The sequence below is a fragment of the Terrapene carolina genome, unplaced genomic scaffold (genome assembly GCF_002925995.2).
Source record: "Terrapene carolina triunguis isolate 2854851 unplaced genomic scaffold, T_m_triunguis-2.0 Scaffold990, whole genome shotgun sequence".
In the NCBI taxonomy this organism is placed as follows: Eukaryota; Metazoa; Chordata; order Testudines; family Emydidae; genus Terrapene; species Terrapene triunguis.
This window is the reverse complement of record NW_020665341.1, coordinates 149698-168499: the sequence shown is the minus strand read 5'-3', so window position 1 is coordinate 168499 and position 18802 is coordinate 149698. Positions and strand designations below refer to the sequence as shown.

At 51.4% G+C, this 18802-nt stretch overlaps 1 protein-coding gene and 1 pseudogene across 1 annotated transcript in view; both read left to right on the top strand.

The window, feature by feature from the left end:
* Nucleotides 1-18802, top strand: part of LOC112124284 — a 408472-nt pseudogene that overhangs the window by 277273 nt on the left and 112397 nt on the right.
* Nucleotides 14058-18802, top strand: part of LOC112105235 (zinc finger protein RFP-like) — a 17634-nt gene continuing 12889 nt past the window's right edge. Inside the window, exon 1 of the mRNA XM_024197940.1 lies at nt 14058-14477. Within this exon, the coding sequence (XP_024053708.1) occupies nt 14058-14477 (420 nt within the window). The remainder of the gene's footprint in view (nt 14478-18802) is intronic.

Below are 18802 nucleotides of genomic sequence, written 5' to 3'. Positions count from 1 at the left end.
TATTTTCCTCAATAATTTTGAGTCCTGCTGGGTATTTATTCCGTTAAATCATTCTTGTCCGTTTTAAAGTTATTCCATTTCGATTATATGGTTATGTTGGATGACGCCTTGGTCCTGTAATGTGAGACAGCAAATGTAGCACCTGAATTATCAACTTCAATCAAACCATTACTTTCCCCCCCAATAGGCTTGTGCTGGGAACTCGACATGTGAGGCACCCATAGCCACTAGACACTTTTGCAGATTATGGGCTAATACCTTTAAACCAGACGCATAAAACAATCGGGATCTAAATAAAACGAAATAAAATAAAATGCCTCTGTTGTAAAACCCAAAGTATGATATCAAAATTAGCTTCCCCTTTTACTAAAAACCTATACCTTAAAACAATATAATTATTTTCCAAACACATGAAAATAATTATTCTTCCTCCCTGTTACATTTTTTTCTGCATGTGTATCCTATAGTTTTCTGCAACTTTTGCTCTTTCTACTGAAGTTAATGGATGTTTTGACATTAATTTCAGCCAGGTGAATGAGAGTAGGATGCATCCCTATATAAATTCAAATAGCAGTACGTTTAAAGTACATTGTAATGTTTTACTATGACAGAAAACTAGAGATATTTATTTCCTTTTGAAATTAGACAAATCCTCATAGGCGAGTATGGGGAAGCTTAGGTGTGTTTCTTGTTTGTCTTTGGAAGGGCACTGCACACAAAAAACAAAGAAAGAAATCATTTAATTTCTTTGTGTGGGATACCTCACTCCGCCTTAATACTGTTCCCTCGATATCTCGAGGGCAGGCACAGAACTGAAATTGTAATTTAAGATTAAACCCAAATTTTGTTTACTTTTGGAGGACAGGCAGGTGGATAAATCGAGGGTTTTGTCGATTTCTGGCGCGGGGAGCTCATTCAGTGGATCAAAAAAATGCAGCGAATAAAAACACCTAACAGTCCTAGCCTGGGGACGTCTACGTTAATTGATCAAAAAGCCAGTGGGACTTTTAAAATTAGAGATCAGTGGAGTTTCAGAAACACAGATTTCTGAGACGCTGGGAGGCAAGGAGAGGCTGATTGATTCTGTTGCGTCCGCCGTCGGGGGAGGCGGTGCGCGCGGCGACCTGGTTGAGTCGGTTGCGTCGGGTTCTGCTCTATATAAAGCCCCGGAGGGGGCCCGCGCGATCAGTTTGGAGCGGAGAGTCGTGGTAACTTCGTGGGAGGTTATTGCTTTGCAGATCAGAGGCGGCGGCAGCAGCCACAGCAGCAGCGGTTGCAGCGAGGCGGCGGCGGCGGTTCTTGTGGCTGTGAATACAGGGAGGAGAAATGCGAAATTTAAGCTCCGCCTCCCAGGCTTCTCCCTTAGAAGGGGCTCTAGCTACTTTTCCACCCAAGAAGAGAGGGAGGCCGTCTCTCCCCGACCTCATTCTGCGGGCTGTTTGCGTCTCTACAGCCCGCAAGGGCGCCTCTCTGGCTGCCATCAAGAAGGCGCTCTTGGCCGAGGGGTACGACGTGCAGAAGAACAACGGTCGCCTGAAGGCGACGCTCAGCTCTCTCGTTAGCAAAGGGCTGCTGCAGCGGGTGACGGGTAGCGGCGTCTCGGGATCCTTCAGGGTCAACAAGCGCCAGAAGAAGGGGGGCGCCTTGAAAGCAACTAAGAAAAAAACGGCCATCAAGAGACCCAAAACCCAGATAGCGGCCAGGAGGTCTCCGAAAAAAATTAACCTCACAGCAGCTAGGAAGGCAAAGGGGCCCGGCAGGGAAACCAAACCAGCTGTTAAAAAACCCAAGGCTCACAAAAACCCGGCCAGACCCAAGGGGAGGGCTGCCCCCCGCGGCAAAGCTGCTGGCAAGAGGCATTAAAAACACATTCCTCGTCAACTAATAAATATAAACTCAAAGGCTCTTTTAAGAGCCACCCTCAATATTCACTAAGTGAGCTGCTGTTTCGCCGGGAGAGCATGGGCGGTGCGGCGCGAGCCTTTACCGACAAAGATGCTTCTTGGAGGGAAATCTTTGATTTGGAATTTTATTCTGTGTATTTTACTAACAAGATTGCATAAGACAATGTAAACAAATCGAAAATTTCCTATTGAAAAATATTCAAAGTTTATTTTTAAAGTAATCAATAAAATTGTCCTCCCCTGAAAAAAAGTTCCGTGGAAAAAATCTTCACGTAAACAAATACTTTAAAATGATCGTTTTACTCCGCAGTAATGATCAAAATTGTAACCTCAATACACTTTTATTACGAAATTTATATCCACGTTTGTCGCTTGAACGATTCCAGCAGAGAACTGGAGCTGGTGCATGTTTCCTATCAGGTCCGGCGGTAGCTTACTGCCCAATGAAAGTGCAGGCCTCCTTCCCCTGACCAGCCCCTGTCCTCCCCCCACAAACGCTCTACCAGTTATTCATCTCTTCATCCAATTAGCACCCGCCCTTGCCGCTATACATGAGCTCAAAGTTGTACCGTGTTTCCCGTTGTGGTTATTTGATTGTGGTTTTCTGTTTCTGTGGTGTAGCGAGGGTGAGACAGTCACTGTCTGGTTGTGGTGAGAACAAGGCAGATTGCTCGGAAATCTACTTGGGGGAGATGCCACAGAATCAGCAGGCACCTAACACTGTTCGGAAGAGTGATCTTGCTGCAAATGGGATGGAAAAGATTAATCCGTATCGAATTAGCACTTGTGGCGGTGCAGGAGGTTTGCTATTGCGGCTGCTCCCTAAACTGCCTTTGTAGCTAGCGCCTGGTAGGAAAAGTCGCTCCGGATTTGAAGAGCGACCTTCGTTTACAGAGCTCCGCTGTCCTGATCCTGTAAAAACAACAACGAAGCTTATCTTCACTGGTCTTATTAGACGACAATAATTTGGGAGCTGTTCCACTAAGCGAGATGCCGTCCCAGCGGCAGATTTCCGAGCGACCTGCTTTGTTCTCCCCACAATAGCGGGATACAGTTTGACTCGTTTAGGAACATTCATGGATTTATGAACAAGGCGCTGTGTTCTTGCTACCACCTGGGAGAGAAATGTAGGAATGAAACAAAGATCCTTTGCTGGGTCACAGTACTTCCCCTGTACAGTATTAAGAGAGAAAAAAGAAAAGACACCCCCCCTCCCCACACACTTTTTTTGGGTGCTCCCTTGGGGTCTGGTTTCTTTCTTCATGAGCGACATGTTTAAAAAAAAAAGGCATTCCCCACCCATTGGGGCATAGCACATGTGCTTTGTAATGGGTAGAGGTAAAATTAAGGGCTTATTTTAGCAAATATTTCATTGTATTGATACATCAAACTGAAACCCCGATCAGGAAGGACGCCCAACTATGCTAGGCGCGATCAGACCATACAGGCCCGGTCCCTGTGAGCAAAGTGGGAGCAAAATCACCTTTCCATTCCCCCCGCCCCTCCAATGAAACAAGTCTATAAGTCAATCTTCAAAAGTCAGTGTCGTTTGATTGGTTTCCTAAACAAACCAATGAAAAGGCGAATGGGCGGAACGCGAGGAGTGGCTGTTCGCTGCTGGAACACGCCAGGGGGCAGTGTTACCTGAGGGCCGCAGGGTAAGAGGTCTCAGTCTTCCTTCAGGTCCTCCTCAAGCACTATAAAAGGAGTTCGGGCCGGTACAGTGTTCATCTACGTAGAGAAATGGATACTGGAAAGAGAAATGGAAAGAAAGGGGTTGAGGAAACTGGTTAACTGGCAGCTTGATAGTAATATAGAACAGAAAAGCTTTATTATTTATATCTCTAAGGGACCGTAGGTAGCTAGTTCTTCTAGACACAGGCTTGTTTTCAAAGGTTAAGAGTGTTATAAATGTAGTTATAGATCACTTGTTTAAGCATATTGGTGTAGTAACAATATGCCTGGTGTGGTACAGTAAGTGCTTGACCATGAGTTCTAAGAAAGACCCTGACACTGGTCTGCTTACTACTGTGTGAGGAGCTATTTAAGCATGTTGCATTTAAGGGTACCAAGGTTGATGCTAAATACACCATCTCTAAGCAAAATCCCCTTGCTAGCCCTTTGAAATAATTAGATTCCAAACACACTTTTAAGGATCACCTCCCCCCCTTTTTTTTTTAAAGTTTAGTAAAATCTTTAATTGAAGAACATTATTGTAATACTTATTGAATTACAAATTTTTAAAGTATAGTAAATGTTTACATAAACAAAGCCTATAAAATTTTGGCATTTATAGGTCCTATTCCAGTAGCAGTCAGACAAAGAAAACCACAACCTCTATCTTTAGAAAACGTGAAATAGTGCAATGATTTACTGTGGTAATAAGTTTTATGCAGGTGCGTTGCCTAAACTCATTCAATACTTCATCTTTCAGGAAGAACATTGTACGGGGTAGGTGTGAAATGCAGTGATAGTTTCATGAACCTGATAGCCTTCAGATATGTTAAGGGCGGTTATGAAGAGGATGGCGATCATTCTTCATGTCCATTGAGGGTACAACAAGAAGTATTTGTCTTAATCTTTAGCAAGTGAGATTTAGGTTAGCTATTAGAAAAAATGTTCTAACTATTAAGATACTTAAGAAATGGAATAGCCTTACAAGGGAGGTTGTGGAATCTGTCATTGGAGGTTTTTAAGAACAGCTTAGACAAACATTGTTAGGGATGGTCAAGGTCCCTTCCAGGCCCTACATTTCTATGATTCAATGAAAAATCCAGAGTACAAATTAAAAGGAAAAAAGACTCAAAGGTATGAGGGGGGTAAAAGCAAGATCCAAAGGAAAATGAGGAAATAATAACTAATTTCTCTAGCTGAAAACCATGTTTTTATTTTAGGTTTCCCTCCCAGCAAATGCTATTAACACTTGTAAAATCAACCTTGAGCCAACAGCATCCAGAGTGTTTATGAAAACTTTTTAAAACCCAAAGCCTTGACAGCCTGAGCTACAAACCAGCTCTGTTAGCCAAGGGTACTAGAGAGACAAGGTGGGTGAGGTAGTATCGTTTATTGGACTAATTGGTGTGAGAGACAAGCTTTTGAGCTACACGGAGCTCTTCTTTGGGTCTCTGTGTAAGCTCATCTCTCGCACCAACAGAAGTTGGTCCAAGAAAGGATATCACCTCACTCGCCTCTTCTCTCTACTATCCTGGGACCAACATAACTACACAACCACAGCATACAGTCAAGGCTATTGCAGTTTTATCAACCTGGGTATGTGACCCAGCCACCATTAGAAGGGGATAAAGCGCCACACTGAGTGGAGTTGGATTACAGATCCATTGATAAAGCTGAAAGCTTCTGCAGGGGATTTTATCCTTTTGGCCACTCCTAGCCCCCCATCACTCTATAACTATCCCTGCCATGCAGCAGGTGGGGGCACCGTGACACCCTGGGAGCGGGCCAGGGATGGTGAGAACTAAGCAACAAACTGGGCTCATTTTTCTGGTTTAAGTAAAGCTTAGATCATGTTTCCAAGAAGTTGCACAAAAAATGTCTTTCTGGCTACCCTTAAGAAGAGCTGGTGAACACGATCACCAAAGGATCTTTGCCCCTTGGGCTCTTTCAGTGCGTGGGTGTCCAAATAAATCACAGCCAGAGCACCTATGTAAACACCTACCTCTCGGTCACCTCAAGCCAAAAAATGATAGAGAATGTTAGAGAAGCCAAGAAATCCCCCAGCAATGAGAAACATTAACTAGAGCGCTCAGGAAATGGCACAAGACCCTCCAAGAGGGCCAAGCACCTCAGCAGCCAGTGAAAATCAGCGAGAAGACTCAAAAAGAGCAGCAAGAATCAGAGCACCGGAAAGCTCACAAACGCAACAATAATTATTCTTAACAAAGAGGACCTCTTGCTGCGTACTGGCAGAGGTGGCTCTGTCGGCCACCTCCCCATCTGATGCCAGGCTCCGTAAGGTGCTGACTTTCTTTGGTGTCTATTCTTAGCTTGGCTCCTGTCTCCTCAGCTCTGGCAAATTCCCAGCCAGTTCTCTCTGTCTCCTCTGGGAAGGAGCTGGACTTCCCTGCCCTTCTCCCAGCTCTTGGTCAGCAGCTTCCTCTGCCACTGACAAGCCCCTCAACTGTCTTTCAGTTCCATTAAGTCAGGTTACCTTCCCCTCCATGGTAAAGGGTTCCTTGGCCTGCCTCTGCTCCCAGCTGATCTGGGTTATCCCTTTCACTGGATCAGTCCCCCCGCCTCTCAGCCAGCTCAGTAAATTCGTTCTCTCTCATCTATCTCTATGAGCAACATGTAATGCTGCCAACCTTCTCCCACAGAGGAGAAGAGCTAATTCACTAGCTGCTCCCCTTCCCTGCCCTTTGAGGAGCATCTGGTATCCCTGATGCTTGTGTCATATATTTGATTGTGTTGTAACTTCCCACGCACACCACACTTTCTTAAACAGCCTTTCCTCACACCAATGTGAGTGGTGTTTCCTGTTTATGTTGAAGAATCCAAGTATGAAACACACACACACACACACACACAGCAGCTAGGGAAAAATAATAGTGGGGGGGGGGGGGGGAGAATAAAAAGAACATGTTTTTTTAATAAAAAAGTTTTAATTAAATGCATGTGCAGCTTAAAAGGCGTTGACTAAAACTGGCGTGAAAAGAAATGAACCAATTGGTGTTTTTTTGTGTCACAATTTTGGAAGTTTGCTGACCCGCTCCAGTTCACAGTCACAGTTTGCTAGCCCAAGCAAAGCAAACAAACAGCCTAAATTTGAGAAGATTATTTTGAAGGCAACTGACACGTTCCCATTTGTCCTAAATCAGAGGATCAAGGGGATTATTATTATTTGTTCATTGTACAGTAGAACCTCAGAGTTACAAACACCAGAGTTACGAACTGACTGATCCACCACACACCTCAATTGGAACCAGAAGTACACAATCAGGCAGCAGCACAGACAAAAACAAACAAACAAAAAAAGCGAATACAATACAGTGCTGTGCTCAATGTAAACTACTAAAAAAAAAGGGAAAATTAAAAAAAAAAGTGACAAGGTAAAGAAACTGTTTCCTGTTTGCTTCATTTAAATTAAGGTAGTTAAAAACAGCATTTTTCTTCTGCAGAGTAAAGTTTCAAAACTGTATTAAGTCAATGTTCAGTTGTAAACTTTAGAAAGAACCACACAACGTTTTGTTCAGAGTTACGAACATTTCGGAGTTACGAACAACCTCCGATCCCGAGGTGTGCGTAACTCTGAGGTTCTCCTGTATTCTCATAGCACTAATCATCGATCAGGATGACCCATTGGGTTCGATGCTGTAGAGACATAGACCAAAAACCACAGTCTCTGTCCCAAAGCGCTCAACATCCAAGTAATAAATGACAGTGTCTCTTTCAATAACATTTAACACGCTTGTTTCTCTCTTCCCTTTGCCGCACCTTTCTTATACCTCCCCTGCTCCCTCCAGGTTACCCTGTTCAGTCCCTGCCTTTCTCCCTGAATCCTTCTCCCTCACCACGTTCCCCTTTCCAGTCCCTACTGTTTTTCCCTTCGCCCTGCCTCATTCTCAGACCCTCATGAGCTGTCATCATGCTACATCGGCCTAGTGTGGGGTTTTAAACGGGCTTGGTGAAATGAGTTTGGTTTATCCAGCTAGATCCTTTGGTGCTCGTCTGCAGGCGGGAAACTCTTAGGGCTAAGTGACACTTCGTTCCCCTGCCGTCGGCTGGGATGCACCTCGCGTCTCCATCAGAAAGTGTCGCTATTGATTGCGGACGGGGTTACGCAGCCTGTGATTGTTCCGAGCTCCATCGTTCGTGCACCGCTATAGGTCACTGGATTGAGAAGGACCCACATTATTCCTCCTAGAAACACCAGCCTTGCCCATCCCTCCACCACCTGAGGGGAAACAGCTGATGAACAGCGAATTCTTACACATTGAAGGGTGCTGCACTAGGGCAGTGGTTCTCAACCAGGGGTCCGCAGTGGTCTTCCAGGGGGTATAGCAGCTCATCTAGAGATTTGCCTAGTTTTACAACAGGCTGCATAAAAAGCACTAGCGAATTCAGGACAAACTAAAATTTCAGACAGACATTGACTTGTTTATACTGCTCTATAGACTATACGCTGAAATGTAAGCACTGTATTTATATTCCTATTTCTTTATTTTATAATTACATGGTAAAAATGAGAAAGGCAGCCATTTTTCAGTACTAGGGGCTGTGACACTTTTGTATTGTTGTGTCTGATTTTGTAAGCAAGTCGTTTTTCAGTGAGGTGAAACTTGGGAGTAGGCAAGACAAATCAAAAGCCTGAAAGGGAGACAGTCGTGTGGAAAGGTTGAGAAGCACTGGACTAGGGGACGTTGGCTCCTCCAGCAGGACTGCAGGGGTGTGTGTCATGTTTTGGAATCGGGTGGCATCCCTTTAAATAGCACGTGAGCCCTCTAGCGGTGCTCACTAGGTTCTGTGTTTCAGATGCCTCTGCTGGAGCAGCAATGCGCACCTGCCACCCAGCAAATGTGAAACCCTAAATGCCCCAGCTTGAGATGGGATTTTTCAAGGCTTCCATAGGGCCTGCTGCTATCCCACACTGCACTGCTGTCTAGCTGGGTTGTCCTGGTTGGCTTTGTGCCCTTTCCTGTTCTGGGGTCACCCTGACGGGATGATGCCTTCCCGTTTCAATGCTGGCACAGAGCCAGGTGCTGTCCTTCTGTGAATCCAGCTCACAAGGTGTTCATCTCTCTTTGTTATACTCCTGCTTAGTGAGCAGTCGTGTCTCATGCACCAGTGGGGTCTCGTGCCGAGGTCCTGGCCTTCATTGCCCTTTGGGGATGGGCCCGTCTGAATTCTAGCCACTCCAGCGCACCATAAACAAGGAGCTAGCTGATCAAATGAAAGAAAGGGAGCACAGCCGGGATCCAGCCGCTGCCACAAGGAGAGAAAGGCGCTCCAGCTAGGTTACAAGAGGGCCAAGGACAATACTGGGATTTCTGGGAGAGCTTGCAGGGCCTGCAGTGCTGATAATGAGCTGGGCCATGTATCTGTGAGAGAGCCCACCCCTGAACTGCTGCCTTTTGTGGACACCACCGCTGCCACCATCACCTTTCAAATTCAAAACAACCCACCCCTCCCCCCAAGGCAAGCCCGCCTCAACCCCCAATCACAAGGCAACTCTGCAACTTGTCCCTGTCTTTAACAGCCACTTATAGTATCTGGAGAGATAACACATAGCGATAAGATTGATAACCTCATTTTCTTACTTAAACTGCGGAAGTGGGAACGCTGCAGCATCCTTAGCTGGCCACCGAAACATCTAACATTAGATAGCCCAGTGTACTGTGAGAATAATGCACATCTTTAAACCCACGTAAAAGAAACCTGGCAGATTAGATTATTTTTCTGGCAATTGGCAAATCCATAAAAAAAAACCCAGCCAGGTGGTAACCCTAACCCCAGTCAATGGCCACTAGGGCGTAGTCCAGGAGGAGACAGAGAATGCGAACCCAGATCTTACTGATGCAATCGACCAAGCGGTAGACACAGAGGAACTGTCTGATTCACACCCGGAGGTAGAAGCTGGATCACGGGCACGGACCCAAACCGGGGAGGAGGGCCACTCCCAGTAAGTATTGCCTGGTATATAACAATACACCGCCGTCAGAGGCGGATTAACGTTGTGTGAGGCCCTGGGCCAGAGCAAGTGGGGGCCCCTTCCTACCCCCTCTGCTTGCGGTCCTGCCCTCATTCCACCCCTCCCCCCTGCGGCCCTGCTGCCTTCCATCCAGGGTCCCCCTCCCATTCTGCCCCCCCCCTGGGGCCCCACACCCCCGTTTGCCCCTTTTCCCCCCCCCCCCCACTGCAGCCCCAAGACCAGAGAAGCTCTGTCCCCCCTGCCACGGCCCTGGGGCCGCAGCGGGGAGTGAGAGCTCTGCCAGTCCCAGGAGCTGGGGCTTCTGCCAGCACTTCCTCTGGCTACTTCTACAACATTCGCTGGTTGCCGGTTTGGCCTGGTGCTTGTCCACTGAGCAGCTTCCCTGCACTGAGGGTAGGAGACGGTGGTCTCTGATCCGCCCCCCAAGCCAGCACTGGGTGATGCAGGCTCGGCAGAAATTGTGCCTGCAGTCTATAATCATCACCGGGTCTTTAAAATAATCCAGGCAGATGAAACATGAGATACCCAACTTGGAGCAGCCACTGGGAGGGTTTCCCTGCCTGGAACTGACTCATAGTCAGCTGATCTCCTCAGAGTTTACTTTTTTAAAGTGACAGCCCCTCCAGTGAGCAAGGGAACCTGATCTGCCTAGGGAGCACTAGTAAATACACAGGCCACGGCCTGGTTCACCGGGAGCTACTGCTGTGAGAATCTACTTGAATTGTCCTGGAGAGTCTCCAGGAACTGGAGATTAATCTTTAACTAAAGCAGGGGCGTGCACCGGAATAAAAATTTGGCTGCGTTTGGAGGGGCACTTTCTGTGCCCCCTGCGGTCGGGGGAGCTTCCCCCGTGGCTGGTGGAGCTCACTTTTCCTGGGCAGCCGGAGGAGCTGGATCTCCCGCCCCAGCCTGGGGACAGAGGAGCTCCCACACTCTGAACTCTTCATTTCTGCCCCCCCCCCCCGGCCCCCCCCCCCCCCCCCCCCCCCGGGACAGCCTTAGGGGTAGGCCACCTGGGCGACTGCCCCGGGCGCCATGGTCAAGGGACGCCGTGCAGCAGCGCAGACGTGCGCTGGGCTGGTGTAGAGTCAGAAGCTGCTCCCGGCTGGCAGGGCAGTGCTGCATGCGGGGGGCACCCAGCACCCAGATTTCGCTCTGCTTCCTCCCGGCGGGGGGACATGGGGGGGGGGGGGGGGGGGGATTCCCCGGGACCGCCCCCCCCCCCCCCCACAATGTTCCTCCATTGGGGCCTGTAAGGGGGGGAGTGAGGAAGAACACCAAGCGCTCCGAGCATCCAGGTCACTCTCCCCACCTGGACTGCTGCTCTCCTATCCTCCCCTTACCCAGCCCAGCTGGGGAAAGTGACCAGGATGCTGGGAGCCCTGACACTGCTCCTCGCTCCCCCCATCACAGCCCCCTGGAGGGGAGCGAGCAGCAATGCCAGCTGCTCCGTGCATCCAGGTCAGTTTCCCCATGTGGGTGCAGGAGGGGGATGCGGGGTTAGGGGTGAAGGAGGGTGCAGGGATTAGGGGCGCAGGAGGGGAGTGTAGGGGTTCAGGACAAAGGGGGCACAGTAGAGGAATTGGGGGCAGGGGTTAGGAGCGCACGAGGAGGGTGCTGGAGTTATGGGCAAAGTGGGCACAGTGCAGGGGTTAGGAGTGAAGGGGATGGGGAACCTGGGGAGCCCACAGGAGCCGGGGCAATGGGGGGGGTGCCACACCCGTAGGGGCCAGGGGTACCAAAATACAAATTTCTCAGGGCGCAATTTTCCCTAAGACTGGCCCTGAGGAGCTTGCTCTCCCTGCCCCAGCGGACTTCTGTGCCCCCACTGATTGGGGGGGCCTGTGACCCTGCTTCCCCTCACCCTGCACATGCCTCTCAATTAAAGATTATGTCATGTGATGAATATGTCCAACCAAAATTGGCAACCCTAGAATCTATCCCTTACCGTGGGGGAAAACCTTGGGGGAATGGTGGTGCTGCCTTACAAAGCATGGCTCGGTTAAAGTCCCCTGAATGCAGGGCAATTCCAGGGCCCCTAGCCACACCTTGGCCTGGTTCCCTCTGCAGCCCTGCCCCAGAGTGGCAGGGAACCCCCCCTTTTCTTCTTGGGCAAGCCACGTCCCCTCCCTGTGCCTCAGTTTCCCCACCTGTACAATGGGTGTAATGCTATTGCCCTGCTTTGTAAAGAACTTCGGGCTCTACTGATGCAAAGCACTAGGTAGGAGCTAGATTTGTTATTATCTGTCAGGAGCAGCAGCAGTGAGCTTTCTCCCCTGGGGAGCAGCAAGAAGCGCCTCTCCTCTACAGAAAAGCAGTACGGGGGCACTGATCCACACTCACACACATACATTCATATGCAGCTGAGATGTCTTTGCTTGGTGGTGGGGGGAGGCTGTGCTATTCCCTTCTTACCACAGACAGAATCCCCTGCTGGGGTGGGGTTGGTAGCTGGCCCCTTTCCCCGAGGACTGGGGCTGGGAGTTAACACCCCTATTGAGTTGCACAAGGTGGTTCCCTCCGCTCAGAGCTATTCTCTCAGGTTCTCTGAAAACTTGGGCAGACATTGCTCCATTGGTTAAACTCAGGGCATTTCTCCCCCCCACCCCCAGAGCTATTGTCTCAGGCTCTCTACAGACTCAGACAGACGTCACTGCCGAAGTGACCACATTTTTGAGGTGTGCTCCCCAACCATGAAGACTAGGTTTTTTGCGGCCTCTAGTAGCTTATTCATTAATCACACCCTGCCCAGATACCACTAACTCTCCCCCCCCCCTTCCCCACCAGCCTCCCACCTTCATCATCCACTCTGTCTGCACAGAAGAGGAAGGTGAGGAAGAATTTTAAGTGAAAGAAATTTACATAAGGACAAAAATCAGACATCCTAAATTCTCCCCCCTGCCCCTTCCCAGTCCACTTCATTTCCAGAATTTTGTATATGGCATCTGGGGAATCCAAAGCAGATGGCTTTGGGTTTGTATCTGTTTGTCTGTAGTGGGGCCTGCACAACTCCGTGTAAATGAGGTGTGTAAGCTATCTAATAGTGGATTCTTTGGTAGGTCTTTTAGGTACAGCTACACAGATTAAAAGACCTCTGGCACGGCTCCCGGTCAGCTGAATCAAGATCATGGGGCTCAGGCTGCGGGGCTAAAAATTGCTGTGTAGACATTTGGGTTTGGGCTGGTGCCCGAGCCAAACATCTACTCAGCAATTTTTCATCCCCGGAGCATGAGCCCGGTGATCTGGACTCAGCTGACTTGGGGCACCCGTGGTTTTTTTTATCCCTGTGTAAACATACCCTTATAGGGCTGGTTGGGGGAAAAAATAGTAAGCATTTTTGGGGAAAAACCAACAACCAACCAATCAAAAGCTTTTGAATGAAAGGCTGGTCTAAGCACAGTTTTTTATACTCGTTTTGCTATTTAAATCAGTATAAAAACTGTGTGTTGGACAAGCTTGAATTTTTGGTTCCATTTGAAATTTCTTTCAGGGCTTGGACAAAACTCGTTCCAGTTTGTTTTGTTTCGTGCTGAAAATGTTCACTTCGGTTTGTGTGTGAATGGTCATTTCGTTCATGAAGCTCTCTCTCTGTCCCCCAACCCCCCACAGCTCCAGATAAAGGGCTTTGCACAGCCAAGCCTGAGCTATCCTAGCAAGAGATCATCATAAGAGACAGACCTGCGTTAGCTCAAGACACCAGGAGGGAGAAGTTTGCTGCTTCCTCTCTGGAAAGGGAGAACTTGCTCCAGCTGGGGTGAGTTTAACCTATTTTCTGTCTCCAAGACAGCACCAGCTCAGGGGACAGAGAGGAGAGCCTGTACTGCAGACACCACCAAAGAGATACAGTACACTTGCCGCTGCCGGGACTGTCTGACCGCAGCGATCGCTCCTGCGCTACCACCCTTGGGTCCCCCAAATAAACCAGTTGTGCTACAGCTCCATTGTATCATGCTCTATCCCAGGAGTTCTCAAACTGGGGGTTGTGATCCCTCAGGGGGTCGCAAGGTGGTTACACAGGGCTTGTGAGCTGTCAACTCCCCCTGAGCCCCCATTAAATTAAATTAACCCCCCATTTTTAATTGATACACGGGGGAGGGGGAGTCACACTTAGAGGCTTGCTGTGTAAACCAATACAAAAAGTTTGAAAATCACTGTTAGTCGATCCCTTCCTCAGTCCCGTTGTCTTGGCTGTGATACCAGCTGTGCTTTGCCCCCAGACAGATTTACATCGCTTTGGTCCTTTATCTTGCATTCCCCCGGCAGAGACAAGGCAGGCGAGGTAATATCTTTTTTGATTGGACCCACTTCTGTTCCACGAGCGAGACAAACTTGGGCGCTGTCACCAGGAAGCTGCGGTTCCGAACCATGACTCAACTCCACGTAAAGCCTGTTTACAGGAAGGGAAACTCCCCTTTCTCGTTCAAGGGTCAGCACATTTCAGGGAACAGGGAAGTGAAATTAAACTGCTCTCCTGCCCGGGATGAGCCATGGCTGCTGCTGCAAAGGCAAGGCAAAGCCTCCAGGATGAAGCTTCTTGTTCCATCTGCCTGGAGTATTTTAATGATCCGGTGACTATAGACTGTGGGCACAATTTCTGCCGAGCCTGCATCACCCAGTGCTGGGAGGGATCTGATAAAGACGTCTCCTGCCCTCAATGCAGAGCGACCTTTCCCCAGAGGAACCTCCGGCCTAACTGGCAGCTGGCCAGCGTGGTAGAAATCGCCAAGCAGCTAAATTTGCAATCGACAAAAGATGCCGGAGCCGGGAGAGCGTGCGAGAAACACCAGGAGACTCTGAAACTCTTCTGTCAAGAGGATCAGTCCCCCATCTGCGTGGTGTGCGACAGGTCCAAGGAGCACAGGGCTCACACGGTGGTTCCTGCAGAGGAGGCCGCCCAGGAGTACAAGGTAGGAAGGAATGCTCGTCCAGCACAACTGTCTGATATTGCTACACCTCGATGTGTGAGCTGTTCTGTGCGGCAGGCACAGATCGGGGGAGAGGGAGCAGTGCCAACTTTAAACAGCTTTGTGCCCTCGGGATTCTGGGCTGGACAGAGAACCCTGGTGGTGTATTTTAGAGCAGTGGTTCTCCACTGGGGGTACGTGTCCCCTGGGGGTACGCAGCGTTCATCAACTCCTCTAGAGATCAGCCTAGTTTTACAACAGGCTACATCAAAAGCACTAGCGAAGTCCGTACAAACTAAAATTTCAGACAGACACTGACATATTTATACTGCTCTATAGACTATACACTGACATGGAAGCACAATATAGATATGCCAATCGATTTAGTTTATAATTCAATGGTAAAAATGCGACAGTCAGCAATTGTTCAGTCCTAGTGGCTGTGACACTTTTGTATTTTTATGTCTGAGTTTGTAAGCAAGTCGTTTGTAAATGAGGGGAAACTTGGGGGTAGGCCAGACAAACCAGCCTCCTGAAAGGGGGACAGTGGTCTGGAAAGGTTGGAAGCTGCTGGGTTAGAGGAGCCCTCTGGATTCCACATCAGTGCTTTAATGACAAGGGCATCCCTCACCTCCTTGTAATGGCGTCCCAACATCTGCAGGGCTGGCAATCTCCTTCCACGTGCCGGAGCCCCGTGTTGGCCTGAGTTTGAAAGTTACAGGGGAGTAACCACAACTTTTTCCTATTCCCCCTCGGGGCCCCTCTATGTTCCGGCAGCCCTGCCTGGGCAACGTATGGGTGAGGCTGCGAGTCTGTGACGGAGGTCACAGAATTCTGTGACTTTTCGTGACCTCCGTGACTTTTGCAGCGGCTGGTGCTGGCTCAGGGCTGGGGCAGGAGCCAGCAGCAGTTGTTTGGGTGTGTGGGAGGGGGCTCAGGGCTAGGGGAAGGGGGTTGGGAGTGCAGGAGGCGCTTACCTCGGGGTGGGGGGCTCCCCGGCTCCCACTGGCATGGCCCTGCAGCTCCTAGGCAGCCAGGGGGTGGGGGGGGGCGCTCCACGCCACATGCTGCTGGTGCCCACAGGCCCCTCCCCTGCAGCTCCCATTGGCTGTGGTTCCCGGCCAATGGGAGCTGCAGCAGCCGGCACTTGTGGCGGGAGCAGTGCGCTGGAGCCCCCTGGTCTCTCCACTGCCTAGGAGCTGCAGGGATGCGGAGCCAGGCAGGGAGCCCCTGCCAGCCCCGCCAACCTTCCTCCTCCCACCCCCACACCACCGCAAGGGTCCCGGGCTGCACACCGCAGCCTCCAGCACCAGTGGGGGTCCCAGGCCACATTCCCCAGCATCCACAGTGCCCCCGGACGCCCCCCCCCCCCCCCGCCCAAGTTTTAGTCACGGGTATTTTTAGTAAAAGTCATGGACAGGTCACGGGCCGTGAATTTTTGTTTACTGCCCGGGACCTGTCCATGACTTTTACTAAAAATACCCGTGACCAAAACGTAGGCTTCCATATGGGCAGCTCCCTGAGCCAGCACTTCCCAGAAGTCCTCCAGCAGCAAGTCCCAAGGGTCGCTTCCTGATAGGAGCCAGGGCTTGGAGCCAGAGGCGGATTTGCCATGAAACAAACAGTGAGGAGGCACGGGGCCCCCAATGACAGGGGGGCCCCCAAAATGCAGAGTCAATCTCATCTGATAACCTGCCCCTGAGTCCCGGCCGGCGGCGCAGCAGGGCGCAGGCAGGCTGCCTGCATTCCGTGGCCGGTGGCCCCACGCCGCTCCCAGAAGCCGACAACTGCTGGCACGTCTCTGCATGCCCCTGGCGGGGGGGGGGGCGGCTCCGGGCGCTCCCGCTGCTCCCGTTCCCCCCAAGGGGCACGCAGAGACATGCCAGCAGCAGTGCAGCAGGGCTAAGGTGGCTCCCTGCCCGTGCTGCCTCCCTCCCTCCCACCGCGCCGCTCCCAGAAGCGGCCGGCATGTGTCTGAGGCTCCTGGGCAGGGTGTCTCTGTGCGTTGCCCTGGACTCAAGTGCCGACTCCACAGCTCCCATTGGCCAGGAAGTGCGGCCAATGGGAGCTGCAGGAGCGGCGCACAGAGACCCCCTGCCCCACCCCCCGCTCAGGAGCTGCTGCCAGATGGGTGTGCCGGTCGCTTTGGGAGCTGCGCCACCCAAGGTAAGCGCCGCACCCCTGATACTTCCCGCACCCCAACCCCCTGCCCCAGCCCAGAGCCCGCACCCAGCACCCAAACTCCCTCCAAGAGCCCGCACCCCACACCCCCTCCCACACTCTAACCCCCTGCCCCAATCAAGGTACCTCACTTTATTTTCATTTACTTCCTATTACTTATAATATAGGAGGAGGATGAAGAAAAAAAAGAATGAAAAACGGGGGGGGAGATAAGAGAGAATGTTCTTTTTCTTGGCTGGGTCCTGGTGGGGTGTGTGTGTGTGTGTGTGTGTGTGTGTGTGTGTGTGAAACGAAGCTGCGCACAGGGCCCCACTAACTCTAAATCCGCCACTGCTTGGAGCGCATGCTGGAGTCTTAGGTTCAGTGTCCTGTCCTGCCACAGGCTTCCTGTGTGACCTTGAGCAAGTCCCTTAGCCTCTCTGTAAAACAGGGAGAACAGCACTTTTCTGTGTCGGTGGTGTCAGGACTGTGAGGTGCTCAGATCCAATGGGCGTGGGGGCCATGTAAGGACCTAAAGACTTGTCTACATGCGGAAATAGTGTAATTATACTGCTATAATTACAGCAGGATAACACCCCATGTGGGCCCTCAGGATGTGTCTACACATACACAGGAATCAGGAGGCGTGATGGGGGATGGCAGCATGTGTAGACATGCCTGAGCTAGCTTGCTGAACACAGCAGGGTAGCCACCGAGGCCACCCGAGTTCGGTCCTGTGCAGTACGTACTTAGAAAACTAGCTGGGGCTGGGGTGACTCAGGGTAACGCCGACCGACTCCGGCGGCCGGGATCAAACCTGGGACCTCTGGAGCTTAATGCATGAGCCACTGCTCCGTGAGCTAAAAAGACACGTGTTTCTTAGCCAAGGCCATAGCCGGCTCAGCAATCTCTAGCTGAGTTGTCCCCAAACTGTGGGGCATGCCCCCTCAGGGAGGAGCATCTGGAGGGGGTGCGGGGCGGGACACCCAACTCCGCTTTGCTCCCAGCTCCGCTGGCCCAGGCCCCAGCCGCAGCCCCCAACCCCAGCCCCTTTATAATCTCCCCTCAATGAGCCGAGAGAATTTGAAATAGATGGGAAGAGAGCAAGTCTCCCTCCGTCTCTTCCCAAAATCCTTATCGTCCCAGACTGGGCTTCCACCCCCACGTTGCTCCCTTATTCCTTTCTCTAGAAGGCTGGGGGATGGTGCCTGCATGTGTATCAGGGCAGAAGGTTGTCAAGGACCACTCCTCAATCCCTCTCAGGCTGGGGGCTGGAGAGAAGGGTGGAGGGACACCGCTGCCCGAAAGAGGCACCTAGCGTCAACTTCCCACTTCCTTGAGATTGGGGATAGGTAAAATGGCCTTCGCTATTGCTGGTGCAGTCCACTAGGACACTGGTCCCCAAGCTTTGCGGTGCAACCCCGAGGGGAGGAACATTTGGGGGGGGGCGCGGGGGGGGGGGGGCAGGGAGGTAGCACCACTCAGCCCTGCTCCGCCACCAATGCTGCTGCGGCTCCACCGCCAGCCATGGCCTTGGCTCACGGCCCCATGCCCAGCTCCACTCCCAGCCTTGGCCCCCAGCCGGGGCTCCATTCCCAGTCTGGCCCCAGACCCGCCCCAGCTGCATCCCTAGCCTCAGCCCCCTTACCACGGCTCTGCTCTGGCCTAGGGTTGCCAACTTTCTACTCACACAAAACCGAACACCCTTGCCCCGCCCCTCCTCTGAGGCCCCGCCAATGCCACGCCCCTTTTCCAAGGCCACGCCCCAATTCCCCCTCCCTCTGTCACTCACTCGCTCATTTTCACCGGGCTGGCTCAGGGGGCTGGGATGCAAGAGGGGGATGCAGGCTCGGGCTGGGGGTGCAGGGTCCAGGATGGGGCCAGAAATGAGGAGTTCAGAGTGTGGGAGGGGGCTCCAGGCTGAGGAAGGTTGTTGGGGTGCAGGGGATTGAGGGCTCCAGCTGGTGTGTGGCTCTGATGTGGGGCCAGGGATGAGGGATTAGGGGTGCAGGAGGCGGCTCCAGGCTGGGGATGAGGGGTTCAGAGTGCAGGAGGGGGCTCTGGGCTGGGGTAGGAGGCTGGGGTTGGGGGGTGTGAGGGCTCTGGCTGGGGGTGTGGGCGCTGGGGTGGGGCTGAGGATGAGGGGCTTGGGGTGTAGGAGGGTGCGC